Below are 27493 nucleotides of genomic sequence, written 5' to 3'. Positions count from 1 at the left end.
CTGAGCCGCAAAAAAAGCAAGGGACACTTCTCACTCCCCCTCAGGGAACCCGGTCTTCCATGTGACATGAGTTCCACTTCACTTCACTAACTAGGATCTGACACGTGGGTGAATAGGAATTAGTGCACAGTGAAGGACCCCTAGCAGCAGAGGACAAGTCATGAACATAATGGTAAATACAGTCCAAAAACCAGGATTGGAGAAGGAGTCATTGAGTGTTTGTGTTTGAAAAATGGTTAAAGTTTGTTTGGAAGGGGAGTTTCTTAATGTGATTCATTTAATCTTATTTCAGGTCCAGGTCTCTCTTGGAAATGAGATTTTTAGTCTGAGTAAGTTATAGAATATCAAAAGATTACTTTTTTAAAAATCATGACAACATCCAAAGGAAACTACTTTAGTATTACTTAGAAAAACAAACGTTTTCCTCATACTTGATTCAGTTTATATTTAATACAACACATTTTAACAAAAGATTTATAAATGCACACATTTTGGGAACCATTTTTAATTCCTTTGCGAATTTTAATTTTCTGCAAATACAATTTTGTAGCATCCATGACACTTTTCTTATGCAATTGTACTCATACAATTACAAATCAGACACTGAACTTTGTATGTATTAAAAACAATGAGGGTCTACCTGCCAGCTGCATCCACCTCAACACATGCAACTGTTATATGAAAGCGTATAACAATTTATACGCTTTCATACTGAACTCAACTGACAATTACAAAAACCATAAATGATAAATTTGAGTTATCTTCACTCTTACCCAGATGTGATCGTGTCTTCAGGCAGTAAGGTACATGTTCAACTTTTATTTTCTGTCGTGCAAAATTGCAGTCACCTCAAGGCACTTGATAATTTAAGGTAAAGACCTTCCAGTAACACAGAAAAACCCTTATCAATAGATAACACAAAATTACAATAAAGAAGTTGTTTACCAAAAAAAGGCAGCTAATAAAACCCCCCAAACTTGATTACATGGAATAGCATTTAAAGATGTATTGAATGAAAGGTTGGACATAGAAAGCAGTGGTACTCCTACATAAAACCCATCACTACATAGCCAGTCACTAGCCAATGAATAAGAAACTGACATTTTTCAACAATATGCACCAAATAAATGTAATAAATGTCAAATGTAGCACATTTTCACTTAAAAAAATTAGCAAAGTAGCTGTAATTCCAGGTTTCTAAAGCAAAAAACAAAAAAAGTTAATTTAACAGATCAATTTTCACATTTTAATGTGACCTTTACTTAATTTTCATAAAACAATTTAATTTTCAATTTTTCGCAGTAAAGGGGGCACTATAATGGTTTGGGTGCTTTTTCCTTCAGTGGAACAACGGAGCTTCAGGAGGTGCAGGGGCATCAAACAGCTGCTGGCTATGTCCAGACATTGCAGAGCATCCCTCATGACTGAGAGCCCTCATCTGTGTGGTAACGACTGGGTTTTTCAACAGGACAGCGCTAAAGTACACAATGCCTGCATGACAAGGGACTTCTTCCAGGAGAATAACATCACTCTTTTAGACCAACCTGCATGTTCCCCTGCTTTAAATCTAATTGAGAACCTTTGGGGATAGATGGCAAGGGAAGTTTACAAACATTTCCAGACAGTAGATGCCATTTAAGAGGTTTTTTGGAGGTGACTCAACCAAAGCTGGTGCTGTTCTTTATTTGAAATTAGGGATTGTCTTGACCTTTTATATTTTTTGTCTTTGAAGATTCAAAGCAATTTTTCTAACATGAAATACAAAAGGTGCACGATTAAGACAAGACTAGTTTCAAATAATCAATGCAGCAACTGCTGTTTATTAGATAAGCCACATGCATTATGACCCATCTGAAGAGGATTCAATCAGTTTAAAACATCAACTGATTGAATCCGTGAATCTGAAAACGTGTTTCTGAGTGAAAGAGACAGACATGTACAGACTGAACTATCTGTTCAACAGTCAGAGTGTTTCTCTAACAGGAGGACACTCTTTACACTCAACTCAGCACAGACACACCGAGGAAACAGGAGACCAGAAACTAAACCCAGGATAAAGAGTTTGAGTGAAAGTGGTGTTGAAGGTGTGGAGGTGGATCAGAGTGTCAGAGGAGACACTGTAGAAGGACAGAGTGCCAGCAGGACAGTCCACATACACTGCTACTCTGTTAGAGATGGAAGAGGAGATGGATGTTTTTCTGTTATTGTGCCAGACAGAGTAACCAAGAACATTAGAGCACCACAGACTCCAGGACTGATCATTGTATCCAAACACACAGTCATCACTGTCTCCTTTCCTTCTGATTCTTCTGTAACTCACTGATATATAAACATTTCCTTTCCACTCGACCTCCCAGTAACAGCGACCAGTCAGACCATTTTTACACAGCAGCTGAGGACGGACATCAAATCTGTCTGGATGATCAGGATATGACTGAACCTTCTCCACACGCATCACCTTCATGTTGTTGTCAGACAGTTTGAGTCTTTTGTTTACTGTGTTTGTGTCGATTGTAAGTTTACAGGAATCTGATGGAGAGAACAAACACAATCCAGTTGCAGTTATTGATCCATCATCTGTTCATTGATTGACACTTTGATGATGACACCTGACATCAGAGATGTGAATGAGTGATGTGACAGTTTGAAGATGGTTGAATGTGTGCTGCTTTGTTTTCATGAATCATATTAAAAACAAACTTACACTTCCTCAGACCTGGTGTCAACCATTGTTCTCCAGCAGGCTCCACCCTGAAAGGAGGAGGGGGGGTCAGACCAGCACAGTCTCTTTCAGCATGCACACATGGACATTGCATGGCTCTCATACACATACTGTTTTACATTGATAAAGGAACAGTCCAAGAGTTTCACAAATACACTTCAATCCATACGTGGATCAAACTGCTGATGATTTGGACTGATCCTGGATCTGTCAGTACACCACTGTATTGAATGAAATTGATTGATTCAAACTGTGACCTTCATTATCTTTATATTCCTCTTCTGTTTAGCTGGAAAGGACACCTCCCTGCGACATTAGAATAGGATCAATTAGAAAAGCTCTTTACTGAGATTGTACATGTAAAACTAAATGATGGGTGAGCTCACTCCAAGCGTGCAGGAATCAAATATAAATAGTAGACCGCAGGCATAAACACCAAACTGGACAAATATATAGCACACATTGGGAATCAGTAATGTAACTGTACTCAATGCTGTAATTACATTACAGTTGTCTTGACGCAGCGTGGATAGAAAAGAAAAATCAAAAACAGGCACTTTCCTTCCTCCACACTGAGCTACAATCAGTTTTTTTTAGTTCGTGTCCCTCAGGAGGAAAATGCTGCAGTGGTTTATAGTGGAGATATACATTTGATTTTTAATGCACAAAAGTCTGATGATGAAATACACACCACATCCAGGACACAAACAACTGCATTATGCTGCTAACACAACTTTGGCTCTTTGCAACCCTGTGCACAGATGGCATGCTAACACAAAGTGACAAAGCCAGAATCCAGAGCAATGTTATAGCTGTGTAGATGCTGACTAGAGTCCAGAAACCCAAGGCTGATTTTTAAACAGACAACAAAGGCAGTGATGAGCAGTCAGGCTTGGAGAATCCATTTCTACCTGCTCACTTTTCTGCAGTAGAATCACTGTGAAGTCTTTGTGCTGCTTTGTGTTGTTGCTTTTGTGTCCATACACAAAAACTATCATTAGGACAGATTTATGTGTTAGAAAAAGAGGAAGTTACAAGAAACCTTTTTTTTTTTTAAATTTAGTAGAACTTGAAATTTTTATCAGTGAGTAAACAATTAGTATTGTGCCCTCAGAAACATCATGTTATTCTTAGTACTGTATACTTGTAATGAATAAGTTGTCCTAACACAGATATCTTAAGTAAGCTTTACTTCGTTTCTTTTTTAGGGAACGAGTTTGAATCATTTTTTTAAGTTTGGGGAACTAATTGGATTTTACAGTGAAGTGGTTCAGTTAATTCATTTATTTGGCAAGTAATTAAGTAATGATTTTCAGAAAAAGGACAATTACTGTGTAATCCATGACTCTTTTGTGTAATGATCCCAACACTGGTAATAACTTATTGTTGTTTTTCTCTCATTTATTATTTTAATTCTCTCTTTTTCCTCCGCCCAAATGTGTTAATCCTGGCTTTATGCAGCCACATTTAAACCTCTCAGATTTTCTTTACCACCTCTGTTTTGGCAGGTTTTTGTCTTTAAGTAACTTTCCATGTTCATGGGATGTCCTACTCTACTCTGTATGCTGGATTTTTCAAAAATAAAGTTCAAAAAGAGGCAAAAACAGAAACATGGATTCTTTGTCTCAAACAGACTTGAGGCTATAATTGCTGCCAATGTTGCTTCAACAAATTACAGAGCCACAGCTGTAAATACTTGTGTGATATTATCTATCTATATATTATATCGTTAGCTTCATAGCATAATTGCCTAAGTCATTTGACTAAGTCAATGACTTAGGCACTTATGCTATGAAGCTAACGATATTATATATATATTATATTATATATATACAGGGAGTGCAGAATTATTAGGTAAATGAGTATTTTGTCCACATCATCCTCTTCATGCATGTTGTCTTACTCCAAGCTGTATAGGCTCGAAAGCCTACTACCAATTAAGCATATTAGGTGATGTGCAACTCTGTAATGAGAAGGGGTGTGGTCTAATGACATCAACACCCTATATCAGGTGTGCATAATTATTAGGCAACTTCCTTTCCTTTGGCAAAATGGGTCAAAAGAAGGACTTGACAGGCTCAGAAAAGTCAAAAATAGTGAGATATCTTGCAGAGGGATGTAGCAGTCTCAAAATTGCAAAGCTTCTGACGCGTGATCATCGAACAATCAAGCGTTTCATTCAAAATAGTCAACAGGGTCCCAAGAAGCGTGTGGAAAAACCAAGGCGCAAAATAACTGCCCATGAACTGAGAAAAGTCAAGTGTGCAGCTGCCAAGATGCCACTTGCCACCAGTTTGGCCATATTTCAGAGCTGCAACATCACTGGAGTGCCCAAAAGCACAAGGTGTGCAATACTCAGAGACATGGCCAAGGTAAGAAAGGCTGAAAGACGACCACCACTGAACAAGACACACAAGCTGAAACGTCAAGACTGGGCCAAGAAATATCTCAAGACTGGTTTTTCTAAGGTTTTATGGACTGATGAAATGAGAGTGAGTCTTGATGGGCCAGATGGATGGGCCCGTGGCTGGATTGGTAAAGGGCAGAGAGCTCCAGTCCGACTCAGACGCCAGCAAGGTGGAGGTGGAGTACTGGTTTGGGCTGGTATCATCAAAGATGAGCTTGTGGGGCCTTTTCGGGTTGAGGATGGAGTCAAGCTCAACTCCCAGTCCTACTGCCAGTTTCTGGAAGACACCTCCTTCAAGCAGTGGTACAGGAAGAAGTCTGCATCCTTCAAGAAAAACATGATTTTCATGCAGGACAATGCTCCATCACACGCGCCCAAGTACTCCACAGCATGGCTGGCAAGAAAGGGTATAAAAGAAGAAAAACTAATGACATGGCCTCCTTGTTCACCTGATCTGAACCCCATTGAGAACCTGTGGTCCATCATCAAATGTGAGATTTACAAGGAGGGAAAACAGTACACCTCTCTGAACAGTGTCTGGGAGGCTGTGGTTGCTGCTGCACGCAATGTTGATGGTGAACAGATCAAAACACTGACAGAATCCATGGATGGCAGGCTTTTGAGTGTCCTTGCAAAGAAAGGTGGCTATATTGGTCGCTGATTTGTTTTTGTTTTGTTTTTGAATGTCAGAAATGTATATTTGTGAATGTGGAGATGTTATATTGGTGTCACTGGTAAAAATAAATAATTGAAATGGGTATATATTTGTTTTTTGTTAAGTTGCCTAATAATTATGCACAGTAATAGTCACCTGCACACACAGATATCCCCCTAAAATAGCTAAAACTAAAAACAAACTAAAAACTACTTCCAAAAACATTCAGCTTTGATATTAATGAGTTTTTTGGGTTCATTGAGAACATGGTTGTTGTTCAATAATAAAATTATTCCTCAAAAATACAACTTGCCTAATAATTCTGCAATCCCTGTATATATATATATATATATATATATATATATATATATATATATATATATATATATATAACACCCAGCACGCCCCTGTGGGCGGTTTATCCTTCAAGCTCGGGTCCTCTACCAGAGGCCTGGGAGCTTGAGGGTCCTGCGCAGTATCTTAGCTGTTCCCAGGACTGCGCTCTTCTGGACAGAGATCTCCGATGTTATTCCCGGGATCTGCTGGAGCCACTCGCCTAGCTTGGGAGTCACCGCACCTAGTGCTCCGATTACCACGGGGACCACCTTTACCTTCACCCTCCACATCCTCTCGAGCTCTTCTCTGAGCCCTTGGTATTTCTCCAGCTTCTCGTGTTCCTTCTTCCTGATGTTGCTGTCATTCGGAACCGCTACATCGATCACTACTGCCGTCTTCTTCTGTTTGTCTACCACCACTATGTCCGGTTGGTTAGCCACCACCATTTTGTCCGTCTGTATCTGGAAGTCCCACAGGATCTTAGCTCGGTCATTCTCCACCACCCTTGGGGGCATCTCCCATTTTGACCTCGGGACTTCCAGGTTATACTCGGCACAGATGTTCCTGTACACTATGCCGGCCACTTGGTTATGGCGTTCCATGTATGCCTTGCCTGCTAGCATCTTGCACCCTGCTGTTATGTGCTGGATTGTCTCTGGGGCATCTTTACACAGCCTGCACCTGGGGTCTTGCCTGGTGTGATAGACCCCAGCCTGGATCTTGTACTCAGAGCTTGTTCTTGTGCTGCCATGATTAGTGCCTCTGTGCTGTCTTTCAGTCCAGCTTTGTCCAGCCACTGGTAGGATTTCTGGATATCAGCCACCTCCTCTATCTGCCGGTGGTACATACCGTGCAGGGGCCTGTCCTTCCATGATGGTTCCTCGTCTCCCTCCTCTTTCTTGGGTTTCTGCTGCCTGAGGTATTCACTGAGCACTCGGTCAGTTGTATTCTTGGATGTTCGTTGTCTCATCCTGGACTGTGGTGCTGACACTCACCAGTCCCCGGCCCCCTTCCTTCCGCTTAGCGTACAGCCTCAGGGTGCTTGACTTGGGGTGAAACCCTCCATGCATGGTAAGGAGCTTTCTTGTCTTTATGTCTTGTCTTATATATATATATATATATATATATATATATATATATATATATATAAACACAAACCTCTTCCTCCACACCACAACAAATCCACACTTCCTGCTAGCTATGAATTATGGAACTGTATCTATTGTATCTATTAGGGGTGCAACAATACTCGTATCAATATTGAACCGTTCGATACAGTGCTTTCGGTTCGGTACGCATATGTATTGAACAATACAAAATTTTTTATTTATTTTATCAACTTTTCTTCTGACGATGCTGTCTGTGTTGAGCGCTCAGTGGATCTGCGTTCAACTACTCCGCCTAGGCTGCACTGTCGAGTGCAGATCCACTGAGCGCAGCGCAAGCTAGCAAGACAGAAGCTAAGCTTGTTGCAACATGGAAACTGCCTCAACGCTACCTGAAATTGAACCTCCCCCACCCTCATTCAGATCTGGTGTTCTGGGAATCCATCCTACCTGGCAAATCATCCTACCTGTTGTTTCTGCGCATGCGCACAACACGAAATTCAGTGGCAAATTGTCCTACCTTTGTGAATATTAGCTAGAAAAATGCTCTGACCGGTAATATTAACTGCCAAAACAACCTACCTTTGTGAATGTCACCTACAAGCATACTTAAACTGCTAAAATTTTGTGGCAAATCGTCCTACTTTTGTTAATCTGAGCTAGAAGCATACTTTAATAGCTACATTTCAGTGGCGAACCATCCTACCTTTCTGAATATGAGCTAGAAGCGTACTTTAACGGCTAAAATTCAGTGGCAAATCATCCTACCTTTGTTAATAACAGCTACACACATACTCTGACGGGTAAAATTAAGTGCCAAACCATGCTACCTTTGTGAATGTTACCTACAAGCATACTTTAACGGGTAAAATGAAGTGGCAAACCATCCTGACTGTATGCATATGAGCTACAAGTATACTCTAATGGGCAAAGTTAAGTGGCAAACTGTCATACCTACTTAAATTGGTGCTGGAATTACTCTGTGACAGCAGAAATGTGCATAAACTACTTACGGTAGGACGTTTTGCCAAAGTAGGATGGTTTGTTTGGAACTATCTTGGTTTTCATGTGAAGTATGACCCTGATGGTAAGCGCGTCATGGACAAAAGTAAAACAGTATGTCGATGTGCCACGCAATGCTCAATTGGTGGGAACTAGTGCGTTAGCGCAATTAGCTTGTTAACGTGTTGATGCCGTCCAGCCCCACGCACGGGGCGATCCGCGGTAACTCGTTAACGGAGATTTGCCGTGTTACGGCGTTAAAGTCATTTTTTTTTGTGATCAACATTTTATTGATTTAAAACGGGGTTGGGGGGGGGAGGAGGGGGTACAGACATATACAGCACAACTGTAAACTGCAGTAGCAAAGCAAACATTAGCAAACAAGGCATAGGGACAGCAAAGAAAAGACACAAAAACACAAAGTTAAAACCAATTATTGCCTCTTCCAGGAGATAACTCTGGATGAGAAGATTTTCCAAGCGTCAACAGTCGTGGGTCGAGCTTTATTTAATTTTGCTGTGGTATGTTCAAAACCAATAACACGGATAAGACATCGTCTCCAGAATGATTCCATACAAATGTCAGGACAGAACCACTGCTTTGTAATAGTCTTCTTTGCGGATGTGAATCCAGCGAACAACATTTTGCATTGCATTTGTTTTAAGGAGATTTCAGAGGTATCATTAAGGAGACAAAGACCAGGATTGGGAACATAAAAAACTTCCAGTACCTCAGATAACACAGAGTTCACAAAGACCCAAAAATTGGATACCACAGGACAGTCCCAAAACATGTGCAAAAACGTGCCAGGTGATGAATCATTGCAGATGTGACACGTTAAAGTCATTTTAACAAGATTAACACTGACAGCACACAACAAATATGACTGCACATTTACTCCGACATCATCCTAGTGCAAAGACAAGTGGAAGCAGACAAAAACAACAAGCATGCATGCTACAAACTTTACCCGAATCGTTTAGACAGCCGTTAGCACATGATTCTCCTTATGAGGACCTGATATGTGTAATATGCTGCTGAGAATATTGCCCAGAAGAAGCGTATAGTATAGCTTTTGTTTTGGAAAGAGACATTTCTCTGTAATAAACTCTCTTTTCCAAAGATGAGTGATTTCTCGATCAGATAGATTTATTTTATTATTTTGTTGTTTCAGCAACATTAAATTTAAAAACTGTACTTTTGAGTTAAAATATATATTTATAATTTTAATAAATGACAAATTAAAAAGGAATGAACATTTTTTTGTATCGAAAAAATATCGAACCGTGACACCAAAGTATCGAACCGAACCGTGAATTTTGTGTATCGTTGCACCCCTAGTATCTATGTCCTCTGCTTTCATAAAGGATGCTCCAGTAGTATCTCCTCTTCTAAAGGAGGTAATTGTCATGGTACCGTGTCTGCCTGGCGCTCCCTGTGTGGCTACATGTGTGTTTTTGTTTTTGCCTCTGCTCTCTCTTGCTCTCGCTCCTCCCCCTCTCTGTTCTCCCTTTGTTTTCCACTATGCCTGGGCGGAGCTCATTATGGGCTCCCGCCCTTGGCCCACGCACCTGCCACTCCACACCTGAGAGTGATCTCCCTGATGACCTGCCCTGGACTATTTATGACAGCAGTTTGGTGTTATTCCTCGCTGGACCATTGTAGACTGCAGTTAGTTACTGTCAGTAGAATCTAGCTTTCTCCCATGATTTTTTTTCCTTCGCTAACTTTTTTTCTCTTGTAAATAGATTTCCCCGAAGCCTGCCCTCATGTCCCTTGGATTTTTCCCCGTGCGTTCGTCTCAGTGGAGCGTGTGTGGATTACTGAAGCGTTTTGTGGATTACTGCCTGTGGAATGTTCTGTAGAGTCCAAGTGAATCTCTGAGTGAGAGCGGAGTGTCTGTGCCTGTTTTCCCCAAGCCCCGTGAATCCCTGGAGCTCTGGTTTTTCCCTTCACCGTGTAAATATTCACCTGGTGTTTGTGTAAAGAATAAAATTTGTAAATATACTGTCAGCGGTCTGCACGTGAGTCCGTTCGGTCAGCCACGACAAAAATAAAGGAAGCAATGAAGCACCTTTCCTCAGTATTTGGAGAATTCAAGCAGCTCTTATTGTTTTTTTCATGCTTCCTGTGCTGCTTTGGATTTCGGTTTGATGGACTTGTGTCTTTTGGCCACTAAAGGCTCCTTTTGTCACTTCCTCACCTGCCTTTGCATCTTTCACCTGTCCTCAGTATTATTTTACCTTTCATACAGAGCATTTCAGGGTCAGGCTCCTGTGTATGTAGTCCATCTCCACCATCACTCTTCATCTCACTCACTTAGTTCAAACATGACAAATTTACTGTCTGTCGCACAGACCTACCTAAAGGTCATCAAGCTTCTTAGACTGTGCCCCTTTCTCATTTCTCAGTTTGTACATCCTCCACTGCTCTCCTCATATCTTAGCCCCTCCCACCAGAGACGTGAGCAGAGGAGCCAAGGAAAGGACACGAGGAGAGAGGAGTCATGGAAAGAGGTGTCTAACAAAATCCAGAGAAATCCAACAATTTATTTTCACTTATTTAATTCATCCAGTTACTTTAGAGGCTCTTAAATGAAGGATTTTGTTAAGAAAATGTTTTAGTTCCTCACATTTTTATACAATCTTTTTGTTCAACCCACTGAATTAAAGCTGAAAGTTTGAACTTCAACTGCATTTGAGTTTTTTCCTTTAAAATTCACTGTGGTAACCAAAATTACAAAATGTTGTCTCTGTCCAAATATTTATGGACCTAACTGTATGTCTACTTTTAATTAAAATCTCAATATGTGTTATCAGTTATCATTAATGTTTCTGCAAACAGACTCGTTGGAGACCCCCTACATAAAGATCCATGTACTATCCAACTAGACTAGTGTGTCTGTCCCTAAAAATACTCCTCCATGTGTGATTGTTCATGTCTCATCTGCAGGACACAAACAGGAAGTGAGTGAAGGACACAGGAAATGTTTTCAACTCTTCCTCCTCTATCAGACATTCTCTTCATACCTGAGAGTGTCCAGTGGATCCTTCAATCCAGCCGACAGCAGTTTCATTCCTGAGTCTCCTGGATGATTGTAGCTAAGGTCCAGCTCTCTCAGATGGGAGGGGTTGGAGTTCAGAGCTGAGACCAGAGAAGTACAGCCTTCCTCTGTGATCAGACAGCCTGACAGACTGCAGACACACAAAACATGAATCCATCTGTGAACAATGACTTTCTGTTTGTCAGATACAATAACATTATCCATTTACGTCCATTCAGTTTAATTTAACTTTATTTATAAGTGACTGTTTCCGGATAAGGTACCGGACTCCGCAATACAACTACCGGGGTTCTCTGTGCACCGTGCAGACAGGTCACAGGATCTTACTGGTAAAAGCAGAGGCGGTGGTGTGTGTTTCATGATCAACAACAGCTGGTGTGATTATGCGAACGTGCACCCGGTCAAATCCTTCTGCTCACCGGACCTGGAATACCTGATGATTAAGTGCCGGCCATTCTGGCTACCGAGGGAATTCACAGCAGTGATTATTACGGCTGTTTACATTCCCCCACAAGCCGACACTGACCGAGCACTCAGGGAACTGTACAGTGCGATCAGCAGTGAGGAAACTGCACACCCAGAGGCGGCGTTTATCATGACCGGGGACTTTAACAAAGGAAACCTGAAGAAAGTTTCACCAAAACTCCACCAACACATCCATTTCAACACTCATGGAGACCAGCACATGTCCGACTACCAACCTCTGTATATTTTATATACTTTATTTTATTGTTTACTCTATTTTATTAATATCTATTAATTTGTAAAATATGTATATATACACACACACACACACACACACACGCACGCACGCACACACACACACACACACACACACACACACATATTTAGTATACAAATTCAGTAATATGCATACACTCATATATTGTACATATATTTATTCATATAATTCTCAGATTTAGCCATTCTTATATTTAGCTTGTTCTTATGGTATTGTATTGTGAAGCTCGCACACAAGAATTTCACTCACATGTACTGTACCAGTTTACCTGCACATGTGATGTGACAATAAAAGTGATTTGATTTGATTTAACAGTTTAAGGTAACTCCCTACAATATTAGAAAGTCCCAACCATCAGGCAATCGACTGTGAGCAGTGCTTGGTAATGGTGGGAAGGAAGAACTCCCTTTGATAGAAAGATCCTACCAGTGAAAACAGGCTACAGGAGAACCATCTACAATGACTGGCTGCAGGGTGAGGGGGAAGAGAAGAGATGAGCTCAGAGAGACAAGAACAAATCACAAACTAACAAGAGAGAAGACAAAAGTTAAGAGCATGCAGTAGTGACATATAAAAACATCAGTAGTGAAAAGAGGTGGGCGGAGGAGAAAGAAGAGTATCATGGGAAGTCTTGCAACAGCCTGGGCCTATAGCAGCATAACTCAGGATCACCTGATCTACCTCTAACAATAAGCTTTATCAAAAAGGAAAGTTTGAAGCTGATCTTAAAAGTAGAGAGGGTGTCAGTCTCCTGAATGCAAACTCAGAGGAGAGTGTTCATCTGCACAAGTTTAACTTGTCACAAAAGCAGAATTCCCAGTTAAACATTATTTTGCTAAACATGAAGCTTTTACAGCTTTTCTCAGTGATCAATATATCAGGATGGGGACGGCAGTGACATCACAGATTTACCAGAATAAAATCTATGATCTCCATCTTTGTAACTCTGACACTGTGGACAGTGTTGCTGTTAGATTGGAAGTTTCTGGCACTGCAAACATTTACGGTGTCGCACACTGATCAGTTATCAATCATTATTTGACTAGAATCAATCACACTGATGGAAACGTGTGTCACAGGTGGATTTTGGAGATGTCATGACCTTTGACCTTTCTTAAGAGAGTCAGCTGTGGATTATTCATTGTTGTGTCTGATACTTAGAACTGTGAGGAAGAATGGTACACAGTTAATCGGGGTACCCTCTATCTGAATTAGGAAAGGTTGGCAGGCCGTGTGTGGGCCACGCTGAGTATCACTGTTTGAAATGTGAACATTGTTCTGCTACAATCAATGGACTAAACCAGAGAAGAAGTAAACAGACTTTACAATGAAGATCCTCAGTGTGGATCAGTATAATATCAGCCTTGTGTCTGCAGTTTAGTGTCAGCACAACTTTCACATCATATTCATCTCAGCACAACTAAAACATGGTGACTGACCTCAGAGTTTTGAGTCCACATCCTGAACTCTCCAGAAAGCCACACAGCTGTTTCACTCCTGAATCCTGCAGGTTGTTGGAGTTCAGGTCCAGCTCTCTCAGGTGGGAGGGGTTGGACTTCAGTGCTGCTACCAGATAATCACAGCTGATCTCTGACAAACCACAGCTCCCCAATCTGTATAAAGAATGAAAGATGTAAGTTTATTAGACAAAGTGTGTGCTTGAAATCAGTCAGTGTTTCATAATCTTTTCAGAGCTGAAGAAGGTTCAGAATGTAGAAGTTTAGAAAATGGAAACTCCAAACAGCTGAAACCAACAGGAAGCAGCTTCAAAAAAACACAAGAGAAAAAATCTCTGAATTTTTCACATTAAAGTTGTACATTTATCATAAAAAACATAAAAAAGTCATGTTTTTTCATTCCAGGATCCCCATGTCTTTTAAAGGTGAAGTTGGAAAGAAATGGACATATTTGAAGGCCATCACCTTTTTCAGTCACATTATTAAAGCAGACAAACTACAAGCTCATTTTCATTCCAACAAGTCATCTTCTGACCTGGACTAACAACACTGGCCTCAACTGTGTTTAATATTTAGGCACGTAGATTATTTATGTGCTTCAGCTCTTCTTAAATTTTACCACCAACACGTTTCAGGAGGAGCAGCTTTTAATTTGAAGGCCAGCTTTCTCTGTTTCCTGTTTTCATTGTTCTTCAGTGCATTAAATTGTGTTACACAAAAATAAGAAAAGCAAAGTTTTCAAGCGTTGAAGAATGAATTCACACGTCAATAAACATTTTCATCAGCACAAGCAGGAAATAGCCCAAAACTGCTATTTCTCATTCTACAATTTCAACAAATGCACATGAATTATACTTCATACACAGACCCACAGTCTCTGATTGCTCTGAAATCTCACTTACAGCTAATGGAAATAAAGAAAAGTCCAGACTGACAGTTTACTGTCCTTGCCCTGAGTTTCCACGTTTTCACCAGCTAGACAGTGAGATAACGATGATTCAATATCCAGACTTATTTTCCTTTCTGTGCTCATTTATTAAAGACCGGCCTCTCACCGTGGCTCTCTCTTTGACCATCGTAAAACTGAAAGCATACGAAATATTGTGTTAGCTAACCAACATTGCAAACTAGCTTGTTACACGCTTATTGCAAGCTAACAAGATAAAACGTTCATCTTAATCATAAAAATGATCATTAAGCAAAACAAAATAAAATTATGATTTTATCATCATTCATACTGACGGACAAATGTCGTCCAAAGCTACAACATTTTAAGGTTCATATGAGCTTAAAACAATAATACTTCAGCATCACGGTGAGCCATCTTGGATTTTTCTTTTTTCTAAAGTAACCAAAAAAATATTACAAAGCAGCCACTAGAGAGAGGGCAGTTTACAAAACCATATAATCCATCTTAATTTTTAAAAGACAGAACCAATGACTGTATAAAAGATGGACAACGCGACACCACCTCCTCCCATTGTGCAAAAATAAAGCCAAAATATCCCACTTGTGGAGGCTGCCATCTTGCATTTTTGGAGCCAGAGTCTGCGCAGTAGTGACTTGAGGTGGAGCGACTGTGTAACACTCCCGCCCACACACCCGCTAGACGTGACCGCAAACACGCCCCCTTACACTTTTTACGTAGCCCGGCTGCTCTAGTTTTTTGCTGGTTTACCGCGTTCCCCTGGCGTTTACTGGCGTTCCCCCAGACAAGCTAGAGGAGGAGGCTGGGGAGAGGGAGGACTGGGCTTCTCTGCTTAGGCTGCTGCCCGCGTGACCCAGCCCCGGATAAGCGGAAGAAGATGGATGGATGGAACAAATAGCCTGCTCATTGGTGTGTCAAACAAAACATGCCACAGAAAACATGAACCAAACAATACTTCTCTTTTACAAAATATGTGACTGTAAAAACTCCTCAGACAGTAATTAAGAACCTCATAAGCCCTCCAAAGATAAATAAAAGGTGAAAGGACTGGTTCTTATATAGCTCTTTTATACTCCATCTGAGCACTCAAAGCACTTTATACAACTCGTTCATTCACCCAATCACACCCATTCACAAAAGAACATTATCTAAGCTGTTTCAGTGCTTCATGCACATTCACACTGCATCGGAGAGCAACATTCTGGATAGTAGCTGACCTGCTCTACCACCTGAGCTACAGCCACCCCGGTCAAAGGTCATTCGCCAATTCTACAAAGCTTGGTTGTTTATTGTTTAATATCATTCAGACCTTAAATGATAAGCAGTGGGAACGTTTGGATTCTGACCTGAGAGTTTCCAGTGTACAATGTGGACTCTGTAGCGCAGCAGACAGAAACTTCACGCCTGAATCTTGCAGGTCATTGTTAGTCAGGTCCAGCTCTTTCAGAAAAGAGGACATGGAGCTGAGAACTGAGGACAGAGCATCACAGCTTCTCTCTGAGAGGTTACAGCCACTTAGTCTGTAAAAAAAACAAATTAATTAAATCAGTCAAATGAATTTTTAAAATGCCACCATGCAATACAATTACTGGTTGACTAAATAGCTTCATTAAAACACAGCTGTCCTTCTATCAGCACTTACTCCTTGTAAGCCTCACCTCCTCCACCTCGTAATTCAGAGGACATTAACATAAACTGTAAATCTAGTATAAACATCATTTCTGAGTCATGTTTGGAAATGTAATCTTCTCTGAACCATTTGCATAGTTTAGAGCCTGATACTGAAATATATCTGTGGACAGCACGGACATTCAAAGCAGCAAAGATCACAGAAGACGACTCTGTTCAATAAATATTACACTCATGCTGTCAAGAAAGACCAAAGGTAGGTAAAACTCTGGTTGTTGCAGCCATCCAGTAAGACATGCTTTGTATTTGCAGTCGTGCTGTAGTTTGTGACACCTGGTGGATGAGTTGTGAAGGATGATGAAAAGAAGATTTAAACCCAGGCCCTGGAGTCACAACTCTAACCTTCAGTACATCGGCCACCTGCTCAGCCAGGTAAGCTATAGCAGCAGTCAGTGTGTGAGTTAATTTGAAGACAATGATGAGAATAGCTATAAGTCAGGGGAAAAAACAAACAACTTATTATAAGAAGAGCAGGTTCAGGGAGGGACAACCATCTGCTCCAACCAGTTTGGGAGTGAGGGGAGAGAGCAGGCCAAAAACAACAAAGAAACAAAAAACACACTGTGGAAGACCGAGGCAGAGTTTAGTAATTAACTCAATTCAACAGTGGTGCATGAACACATGAAAGTGGAGAGAGGTGGGTGAAGAAGTAATGCTCATTACATCCTGGGAAGAGCCCAGAAACCTAAGCTTAAAAGTGCAACTAAAGACGTTTCTGTGGCTACAATGATTCACTGAGTAATTCAAATGCAAATGCTTTGTTTAATGCATGAGCCACCATGCATGTAAAAGTGAGTGTTTCACCAATATTTGTGACCAAAAATAGACCTGCAGTAGAAATGTATCTAAAAGCATGCATGTGAATATAAGGTGTTACAACATTTGGCAGTTTTTAAACAAAGACTGATAACACAACAGCAGCACTGATGATCATAGTTTATGGTAGACTCAGCGTTTCGAGTACACAGAGTTCTTGAGCCATCAAAGAGGTTACAGCTGTATAGGAGTAATCCCAAACTTTAGGATACAAATTCATACAAAGACAGAAAGCCTGGTGAAATAAATTACTGACACAGTTGGATGTTTGAAGTAAAACATGAGTACAAATGTACTTACAGAGCTTTGTTGGAGGTTTTGAACACTGGCAGCAGCCTCAGAAGAGCCTCCTCCGAAGCAGAGTATTTCTTCAAGTCAAACACATCCAGATCTTTTTCTGATGACAGTAAGATGAAGACCAGAGCTGACCACTGAGCAGGAGACAGTTCATCTTCGGAGAGACTTCCTGATCTCAGGGACTGTTGGATCTCCTCCACTAGAAAACAATCATTCAGTTCATTCAGACAGTGGAACAGATTGATGCTTTTCTCTGCAGACAGATTCCGATTCTTACTGAGCTTCTTATTGATGTACTGGACTGTTTGTTGATTGGTCTGTGAGCTACTTCCTGTCTGTGTCAGCAGGCCTTGTAGGAGAGTCTGATTGGTCTGCAGTGAAAGACCCAGGAGGAAGCGCAGGAACAAGTCCAGGTGTCCATTTGGACTCTGTAAGGCCTTGTCCACAGCACTCTGGTAGAAGTATTTCTCTGAAGATTCTCCTGTTTCAGATTTCTTGGAGGTTGTTTGTTGGTCTTCCATCAGATTGAGTCCAGAGTTGATGAAGGTCAGATAGACATGAAGAGCAGCCAGAAACTCCTGAACACTCAGATGGATGAAGCAGAACACCTTGTCCTGGTACAGTCCTCTCTCCTCTTTAAAGATCTGTGTGAACACTCCTGAGTACACTGAGGCTGCTCTGATATCAATGCCACACTCTGTCAGGTCTGATTCATAGAAGATCACGTTTCCTTTCATCAGCTGATCAAAGGCCAGTTTTCCTAGAGACTCCATCATGTTCCTGCTCTCTGGACTCCAGTGTGGATCTGTCTCAGCTCCTCCATCATACTTGACCTTCTTCACTTTGGCCTGAACCACGAGGAAGTGGATGTACATCTCAGTCAGGGTCTTGGGCAGCTGTACTCCCTCTTTGGTATTCAGCACATCCTCCAGAACTGTAGCAGTAATCCAGCAAAAGACTGGGATGTGGCACATGATGTGGAGACTTCGTGATGTCTTGATGTGGGAGATGATCCAGCTGGCCTGCTCCTTATCTCTGAATCTCTTCTTGAAGTACTTCTTCTTCTGTGGGTCAGTGAACCCTCTGACCTCTGTGACCATTTCAACACACCTAGGAGGGATCATATTAGCTGCTGCAGGTCGTGTGGTTATCCAGAGGTGAGCAGAGGGAAGCAGTTTCCCCCTGATGAGGTTTACCAGCAGCACATCTACTGAGGTGGACTTTCTAGGGTCAGTTAGGATTGCAGTTTTGTGGAAGTCCAGAGGAAGTCGACACTCATCCAGACCATCAAAGATGAACACAACCTGGAAGTCTTCAAAGCTGCAGATTCCTGCTTTTTTGGTTTCAGTAAAGAAGTAATGAACAAGTTCCACCAAGCTGAACTTTTCCTCTCTCAGCACATTCAGCTCTCTGAAAGTGAATGGAAATATGAACTGGATGTCCTGGTTGGCTTTGTCTTCAGCCCAGTCGAGGGTGTATTTCTGTGTTAATACAGTTTTCCCAATGCCAGCCACTCCCTTTGTCAGCACTGTTCTGATTGGTTCATCTCTTCCAGGTGAGGCTTTAAAGATGTCTTCTCGTCGGATTGTTTTTTCTGGTCTGTCTGGTTTCCTGGATGCTATTTCAATCTGTCTGACCTCATGTTCATCATTGACCTCTGCAGTCCCTCCCTCTGTGATGTAGAGCTCTGTGTAGATCTGATTCAGAAGGGTTGGGTTTCCTGCTTTAGCGATCCCCTCAAACACACACTGGAACTTCTCCTTCAGAGCAGATTTAAGGTTACGATGACAAACTACAGCTTGAAGTTCTGAATGAGAAGAAATATGTAGAATATCATTTGAAAATGAAAATATACACTTAATTCCAAAAACAATGAATCTTTAAAACACGTTGGTCTTTCTCTTAAGACATTAGTAAATGTTTCATTTATCCAGCAGCTTAAATCTTTAGAGAAATCCTCTTACTGCTCTGCAGACGGTCAGCCAGCTCCTCCTGCTTCATTTTCCTCAGGAACTTCAGTGTGATCTTCACAAATGCCTCTCTGCTGCTGCTCTTTCGACTTACTAAGCACTCTGGGTAATCTGCACTCAGAACCTTCTGGATCTTCTTCAGCTCGTTCTTCACAAAAGTGATGATGTTGTCCTCCAGCAGCTGGAACAGAATACTTTATGAATGAGCCAATCAGACTGAAATCATGGAGCCAAACATCAGATCCATGTTGGACACACTTACAATCCACCGGTCTACAAAGAGCAGCATGGAGAGGACTGTGAACACAATAGATGTAAAAGTAGTTGTTGTACATGTACAGACCATAAATATGGAGTCCAGGTGTGTTTGATGCTGCTGGGCAGACTGACCACTGGGAACCTCTGAGCTCTCCTGGTCCACTCTGTGGAGGAACCATGAAGAATCAGTTCAAGCACAAGATAAAGATCCAGTAGTTTCTGCTCAGGTAACTTCATCTGAATCAAGTTTGTCATGTTTTAAACTCAGATTGTGAAAATATCAGGCATTTTCAGTCTGTTTCATGGACTCTCTTTCATTGCTGATGGATGATGTTGCAGAAGCTCAGACTTCATTAAATTGAACAAATTAACTCAGTGGGAGGTAAAACTGATAAACCATCAACCACCTCTACAAGCAGTTCATTGCTCAAAGACCAGAACATTATCCCAGGTCTGCCCTCCACCACTATAACAACAGCTTTACAAACTGGGTAGATTAGTGTAGGACATGTGAGAAATACCTGCTGTGTCATTTTGTCACAAATCATCTGACACCTCTGAGTTTTTTCTAAAACAAACTTTGTATATTGAATGAATTTGTGAAAGTTTTACCGTCATACTAATAATACAATTGCAATTTGGTTCCTTAGTCATCGATTCATAAGTTCAGGAAAGTAGATGAGTTTTTCAGGGCAACCCCCCACACATTTAATCTCTATTGAAATCACTAAACAAATGTAACGTCTAGTATAAAGGTCACAATCTGAAGATCAAATCAGTTTTTGTTCCCTGTGATTAAGTCTGAGCATCAGTATCCTGGGATTTATCCACTACATCCACACTACTGTTGTTCAGTGTTCTCCTGGTGGAGGTCTCATTAACACCACCCAGTATGATCCGGGCTTTAGCTGCTTAGACGTTACCCTGGGTCTCTTTGTGACCTCTCAGACTGTTTAACAGATCAGACACAATGACAGATCAGAGAGAGAGCAGCTCTGTTCTTTAAAGACAAACATGAACCCACTCAGTACACACTTTCCCCACAGACATGAGCATATCTGTCCTGAAACAGTCTGACATTTTTATCTTTTTGTTTCATTGTTTTCTTTGTAAAAATCTGAGGATTTTTCAGCTCGTATTTATCCAGGAAAACGCAAACATCTAAAGGAGCTCATCACAGTTCTCTGACCTCGTTGGTCCAGGTTCATCACTGAAGTATGGAGGTTCATCTTTGGACAGGTCACTCCTCACAGACAGACAGCTGGATCCTGCAGACTGTGACCTCTGACTGCTGCAGGCACAAACATGTTTTATTCAACGATAAATTATCTGATGAAAGTCATTGAAGCAGCTCTGATCACACAGACTGCAGATAATGCAGCTGTTTCCTGTCAGTAACAGTCCTCTTAGATTAGAGTACAGCTTTTTACAGGAAAACAAATGTCCCTGAATGCAACAGTGAGAAACAGTCTGCCTCTGTGGCTGTGATAGCTGCCGTTAGGAGCGTTCATGTGTTTGCAGTTATACGAGGAGATGTACCATCATGGAGATGTTAACAAATCCTCAAATCCTACAGCATCACGTGGCACGCACAAACAACTTCCACTGATCAGAGCGATGTCCTCTTTAAGGTCTGCAAACCTTAGTTTGCTTTCTAGAGCAGTGTATCATCCTCACAGAGCACAGCTGGCATGCTTGTTTGTGTTAGCTTAGCCACTAGGCTAAAGTCAAACTACCCACTGCTAGCAGCTGTTTCCATCATAGTTTAGGATCCAGATGTGTGAGCTCTAAATTTGCACCTGTGATTAAAATAAATAGCTAAAAACAGCCAATTGTGTCCAAATATGTGTTAAAAGCAGATAAAATGACAGTTACACCTGTGCCTGTGTGTCCTTTGAGACACTACTCTCCTACAGAGATGCATTTTAGAAACCAGTAAACATCAAAATCATTTAAATCAGACAAACTGACATCAGTTCATGTTACTGACAGCTCACCTCTCTGCAGCAGACACTTTAAAATCAACGAGACCACCTTTAGACGTGTCACTCCTTAAGGACACAAAGCTGGATGGAGGTCCAGGCTGGTTCCTGTGAATAATGATGGAGCAGTGATGCGAGTGCTGAGCTGTGACATGGAGAATAGTCATGGACAGTTAGAGATGGTCATCTCACCTCTGAGATTTGGTCTGGCTCTCACGTTCCCCACACAGAATGGTTTTAGAGGGAGGGACTCCCTCCTCTCTGTCCTCACACTGATCCATGCTGCTCAATTTACATCCACATCAGCTCACAAACACTTTCTACCTTCACCTGCAGAGAAAACACAAATCATTCATGTGCACATGAACTGAAATCCTCTTTTCCATCATGTGTGCTGTCCAAATATCAACTCCTTCTTTCCTGCTTCATCTCAGTGTCAGCTGAGAGAATGACAAACCCACTATGTGTCAACATTTGATGGATGATGACACAGAAATGTGAAGTGATATTGACCTAAATGTGTCCTAATGATAATGAGAAGCTTTGATGAGTTGTGATTGTGTGAGCTGTTACTAGGATGTTAGCCCAGCCCTGAAATCTTTGCTATTTTCACTTGATAACAGAAGCTGTTTTATATATATATATATATATATATATATATATATATATATATATATATATACCTAAATAAATACAAGCAGGAAGCATGTTTTCATAGTGTTATTTAGCCATCAGAACATCCTACCTAAATAAATGCAAGCAGGAAGCATGTTTTCATAGTGTTATTTAGCCATCAGAACATCCTACCTAAATAAATGCAAGCAGGAAGCATGTTTTGATAGTGTGTGTTATGCCTTTTGGTCAGAAGTCAATAGTTAATGCATAGTCTGATTAAGTTACATAAGCAAAGTGATAAATAAGTTCAAAGTTAAGAAATATTATAAGTGATTCATGCTAAAAACAGTTAAAATGTCTGGGTTCGAAATTTGCTCAGAGTGAATCATCGTTATCACAAGTGATCTTGTATTGTATGTGCGGAAACGGGAGCGAGGGAGCGCTCTGATCATTAACATATCTTTGACGTATTTTCTCCGTTAATGCCGTGAAAAGTGCTTCGGCAGTATTAAAAGAGTGAACGAGTTCATGTGCACGCTAAGAGTGCCCTACACGCTTGTACCTTGGGAAACGTTCGTCTTTGTGAGTATTAATATGTTCAGAGATAACTTTTATATGTGTTTACCTGGAGTGAACTGCGATGCTAATGTAACGCACGTGTTAAGCTAGGCTAAGTTTGTCATTAAGATGTGTATTAGCTAGCAATTTATTTTCATTTTCTGTATATTTCAGTTACAAATAAGAAATAGCAAGGAGAAACCTTGAGAGAGGAAAGGCTTTAAAGGATCTTCATTAAAAGCAAGAAAAGCAAGCCTTGTGTGGAAGATCTCCTCTATTTTGTTCGCTAGCTGTCTAGCTTCACATGGTCACGTGTCGTGAGGGCAGCGTAGTGTGATTTGGCCATTTGAACGTCCTACCTAAATAAATGCAAGAAATTGATCAGTGTTGTCTTTGCTTACTTACTGTTTTTAGTGTTAACAATCCACATTGCAGGCACTGCATCTTTCAACATGTTTGTGGGTAGATTTGGATGTACCAGGTGTAAGTGCAGCCACTCAGCCTTTACTCGATGTGATCATAGCAGCAGGTGCAGATGTGTGTCACAAGTTAATCTAGTAGTAGGCTATGGTACTTGGCCACAGGTGGCAGCAGTGGACTGACCTGCATTGGAGACTGGTCCAGCTTGTATGTGGTAGTCAGTAGATGGGTTCCAAATTGAGGATTATATGCAAGTTTTGGAGACTGTTTATTACTGATCACTGTGTAACTGTGGATCATTATTAGATTGACCACACTTATACAGATTGTATATAACAACTAACTCTAAAATGTTCATTTGCAGAGAAAAGACACACGCAGACTATGCTAACGACATGTGATGTTACAACACCGGTGAAATATTAGTGTCATATATTTGTTCACGACATTTTTCTTATGGGCAAAAGTATTGATATCATGATGAACAAGGGTGGTGATTCTTATGACTTTGTGTATATAATTTGCTATTTTGTACAAATGTAGGCTGATAATACATACATGATATCATTTCATTCATTTCAAAGGTTTATTTGCATGACGCATAAACAGACACAATTGAAAGGTACAAATGTATTGTGCATGAAACGAATTCAAACGTGCTGCAGATGTGTGTCACAAGTTGATCTGGCTGTAGGCTGTGGCACTTGGTTCACTCGAGTCCATGTTAGTGCACAAAGTAAACTGCACGCTTTAGTAATAAAACGTGCGAGAGGAACGATAACGACGACAAGAGTCTCCCGATCGTTTACTCTTGCTGTCCTGTGAACGACATCGGCGTGGTGTTAATTTTTTGCTGTTTTCGCGATCGTGTCGCGCATGAGGATATTACCAGGTACACTTGCCACATTTTTAAACATTTTGTTGTTCAACAGCATCAACACTGACGGAGTGTGTTTGAGACAACCTCACAAGTGTCACAGATGACACATTTGGCGTTTTTTTTTTTTTTTTTTTGCTGGTTTGTCGGTAGCAGCTACTGAAACGCAAGTCTGCCATACATCTGTTCGACCAACGCCAGTTGATCTAAACGCCAGTAGATCTGGAACACCAGCAGCTTTACAGCTGTGGCTCCAGCAAACATCAGCTGATACTAGAAAGTAATATTAAATAAATGCTAACAACAGCTGATCAAGCTTAAACGTGTTGTTCTTGTTTAGCGTGACATCCACTGGTTTCCTCTTTCTGGCGCAGAGAGAAAAGCCGATCAGCTGATCATTGATCAGTTTCATGATTGAATTAGCAACTTTCTACCTTAAGTAGTGATAGGGAGAAATCACGTTCCTTTTCACCTCAACTTTAAAGTTCAACCTTCCCGGCTGTAATTGGTCCAGTCCCGAGTCGATGGCCAATCCACCACCATTCATTTATACCGTTAAAAAAAAGAAAAGAAATAAAACCCCATCTGCCCATAAAATCGAAAAATCACAAGTGGCCCGGTATGCCCGATGGCCAGTCCAGCCCTGCACAGCTGATGTTAGCCAGAAAAACATTACACACCGACTTTAAAGGAGAGACCGGAAATAAAAACACACAGAGTTAGTTGTGTGAATAAATCAGACATGAGCTGAAGAAACAGTAAAGTTCCTAAAGACGAACTGTTAAAGGAGGAAACAAAGCACACTTACAGTTTCTTCAAACACACCAACAACAAGCTCCACTTACTTCCTCATTGTTCAGCTGCTTCCTGGAAAGCCAGTAGTGATGTGTCAGTCTCGAACGAAAGTGAATGACGCAAGCCCCGTCTCCTTATTGGCAGCCGTGTTTTGTGTTTGTTTTTCTTTCTCTCACCCTCTGTCTCACACTTTTTTTTCCGCTTCACTCCGCATGCGAGGCTTGTGCTTTGCGCTGGGTCAGGGGGGAGGGGCGGTAGCTACACTGGCAGTAGCACCGGTGTCCTGGGAATCCATCCGACCTGTTGTTTCTGCGCTTGCGCGCAACACAAATTTCAGTGGCAAATTGTCCTACCTTTGTGAATATTACCTAGAAAAATTCTCTGACCGGTAAAATTAACTGCCAAACCAACCTAGTTCAAAAAAGAATGACTTCATATAGGGAAAAATATATATCACATGTGCAGGACACCTTAAACTAGTTTTTTAATTAAGCAGGAAGGCAGAACAAAATCGGGGCTGTATCAAGACACGAGGACTAAACCCCAATTCAACCAGACCCAGAACTGATCCGGAATTAAAACAGGACTACAACAGTTCAAAATCAGGACTACTGAGGACTTAACCAAGACAGAACCAGAGTCAGAACTAGATGATAGTAGCACTAAAAATCATCATAGACCTGCACTACACTTATTGTTTTAATTCTACCAAAGTCCACTATTTAGACTGAGAAAAGTTTATATAATTATTTAGCCTTGTTGTGCAAACAAGCCTGCAGAACTTAATAAATGTAGAATTTGAAAAATAACAAACCTAAAAAGAAACACTAGGTACGAGATACATGAGGACCTATGATACGGTGATACTTTTGGTAAACAACCATTTGACTAACATGTGTGTCTCACCTGCTCTTGTTCATCTCTGTTCTGTCCTCATTCTCTCTCTCTCCCTCTCTGTTCCTCTCTCTCCCTCTTTGTGCTGACAATCATCAAATATACAGTTGAAACCAGATATTTATAAACTCTTCAGATCAAAACACAAACACTTTTTTAATTGTAACATCAAATCAGACTAAATGTTTATTTTTTTAGATTGATAAATATAAAAAACATATTTGTTAACTTTAAGAGTAAAGAGAGAAACTATCTGTATTTCTTAATTGTAAATGGCACCAAATTGTATTCAAAATCGAGCCACATGGACTCTACTAACCAATCAGAAGCTTCTTCAGCTCAGAATGGAATCGTCTGGAGTTTTCTTATTAATTAACAATAAACTTAGTGTACATGTACTCCTAAATTTGATGAAAGTGATAAAAAATAGAAAGCTCTGTCTCTCTTTATTCTGACATTCAACTAATTCAAAAGATATTTCAATATTTATTTATCCAGAACAAAACAAGTTTACTCTAAATTGATGTTGTACAGTAAAAAATGTTCTTGTGTTTTCCATAAAGTGTATGTAAATATCTGGTTTAAATTGTGAATATACTGCTGTGTATTGAAGTTCCTCTTGTTTTGCATAGAAATGTACTGAACAACATACAAAGCATAATATATAAAATACTACCAGAGTTTTTTCTTTGAAAGAAGCCCCTTATGTCCATTCTTGTATATCAGTGCATTACTGAAACCGATTTATTTAGCCGTGGAGGGAAACAACTGAAAATATGAAATAAACATACATGTAAGCTAAGACTCTCTAAACAAAAAACAGCATTGTTGTTGTTCAGCTTTTCATTTCGCCATTTGTTGATTCACTCGAAGAACAAGTAACGTAATATGGGTCAAGTGATCAGTTTGATATCAATCTTTCGTGATACACCGTCATATTTACATTATTTGCACAGTACGAATGATTTGCTTTGGTACCTGGTCAAACTTCAGTTCTCCTCTGTCTTCCTGGCTCCGTTTCTCCAACAGCGCACTCTTACGGTGTGTTCACACCGAACGCGATGGACGCGAATAGAGCGTCAGGTTTACATGTAAAGTCAATGGAAAGGCGCGATGACGCGCGATTGCGGGTCCCGCGAAAATTCGGAAGCAGATTTGCGTCGCGAAAACGCGTGAAACGCGCGTCAGTGTAGCGCGTCTGGCGCGTTTGACGCGCGAATAAAACCACGCGCGTGAGTTTATGTGTTGCATTTTGTGCATACGCGCGTTTCGCGTCTACCGCTCGAGTTGGAAAAAGCTGAACTCCAGCGTCAAATCGCGCCGCGACAACCAATCAGGAGCCTGGTGACGTGGCTGTGACCTAGGTCAAAGGGGCAGATCCAGCCAAATCCCTTCATACTTCAATGGAGGGAAGGCTAATCAATGCGGTAGCAAACAACTCGGAGCTGTACGACACCAGCTGCTTTCTGTACCGAGACAGGAATAAAAAGGACTGAGCTTGGAGGAAGATATGTGAAGAGATCGGGCAACCTGGTAAGTTCATTCATTTCTCTTTTGAAAGTTTTCACTGACCCGGGGAAGCCGCACAAAAGCTAGCAAGCCACCGCTATTTTCCCACTGACGTACAAATACCGTTCTGCTTTTATGCATGTTGTCATATAGGAATATATATTTTTTATTAATAAACAGCACACAGTGGTTCCGCTCATCCGTCACTGCTTCGCTTTTTCGCTGATTTTTTTATTGCACCGTACAGCATTGCATTCTGCAGCCTGATTGACAAATCTGCTCTGTGTCGTGTCTCCTGCGCTTGCCAAATTTATCATGTTTGGTTTTGATAACCATCACGTTCAATAGAAAAAACAGCACAAAAACACCCATAACTGTGACCCTCATTCGGAAA

At 40.9% G+C, this 27493-nt stretch overlaps 1 protein-coding gene across 1 annotated transcript; it reads right to left on the bottom strand.

Annotated features, from left to right (window-relative positions):
* Nucleotides 1-464: 464 nt before the first annotated feature.
* On the bottom strand, nt 465-24766 carry LOC146714099 (NLR family CARD domain-containing protein 3-like). The gene is made up of 12 exons (XM_085450700.1): nt 24710-24766; nt 21624-21761; nt 21447-21539; nt 20639-20740; nt 19535-19613; nt 19186-19372; nt 17225-19028; nt 15766-15939; nt 13474-13647; nt 11258-11422; nt 2705-2751; nt 465-2529 (listed from the first exon to the last, which is right to left on the bottom strand). Exons 2-12 carry the CDS (start codon nt 21710-21712, stop codon nt 2006-2008), a joined length of 3438 nt encoding a protein of 1145 aa, XP_085306826.1. The 5' UTR covers nt 21713-21761; nt 24710-24766; the 3' UTR covers nt 465-2005.
* Nucleotides 24767-27493: the final 2727 nt, after the last annotated feature.

Source organism: Copadichromis virginalis, linkage group LG3 (assembly GCF_057382275.1).
Source record: "Copadichromis virginalis isolate Kocher_CV1m ecotype Utaka linkage group LG3, C_Virginalis_male_GT1.1, whole genome shotgun sequence".
Classification (NCBI taxonomy): Eukaryota; Metazoa; Chordata; class Actinopteri; order Cichliformes; family Cichlidae; genus Copadichromis; species Copadichromis virginalis.
Note: the sequence above shows the minus strand (reverse complement) of the source record. Positions and strands in the feature narration are given on the sequence as shown.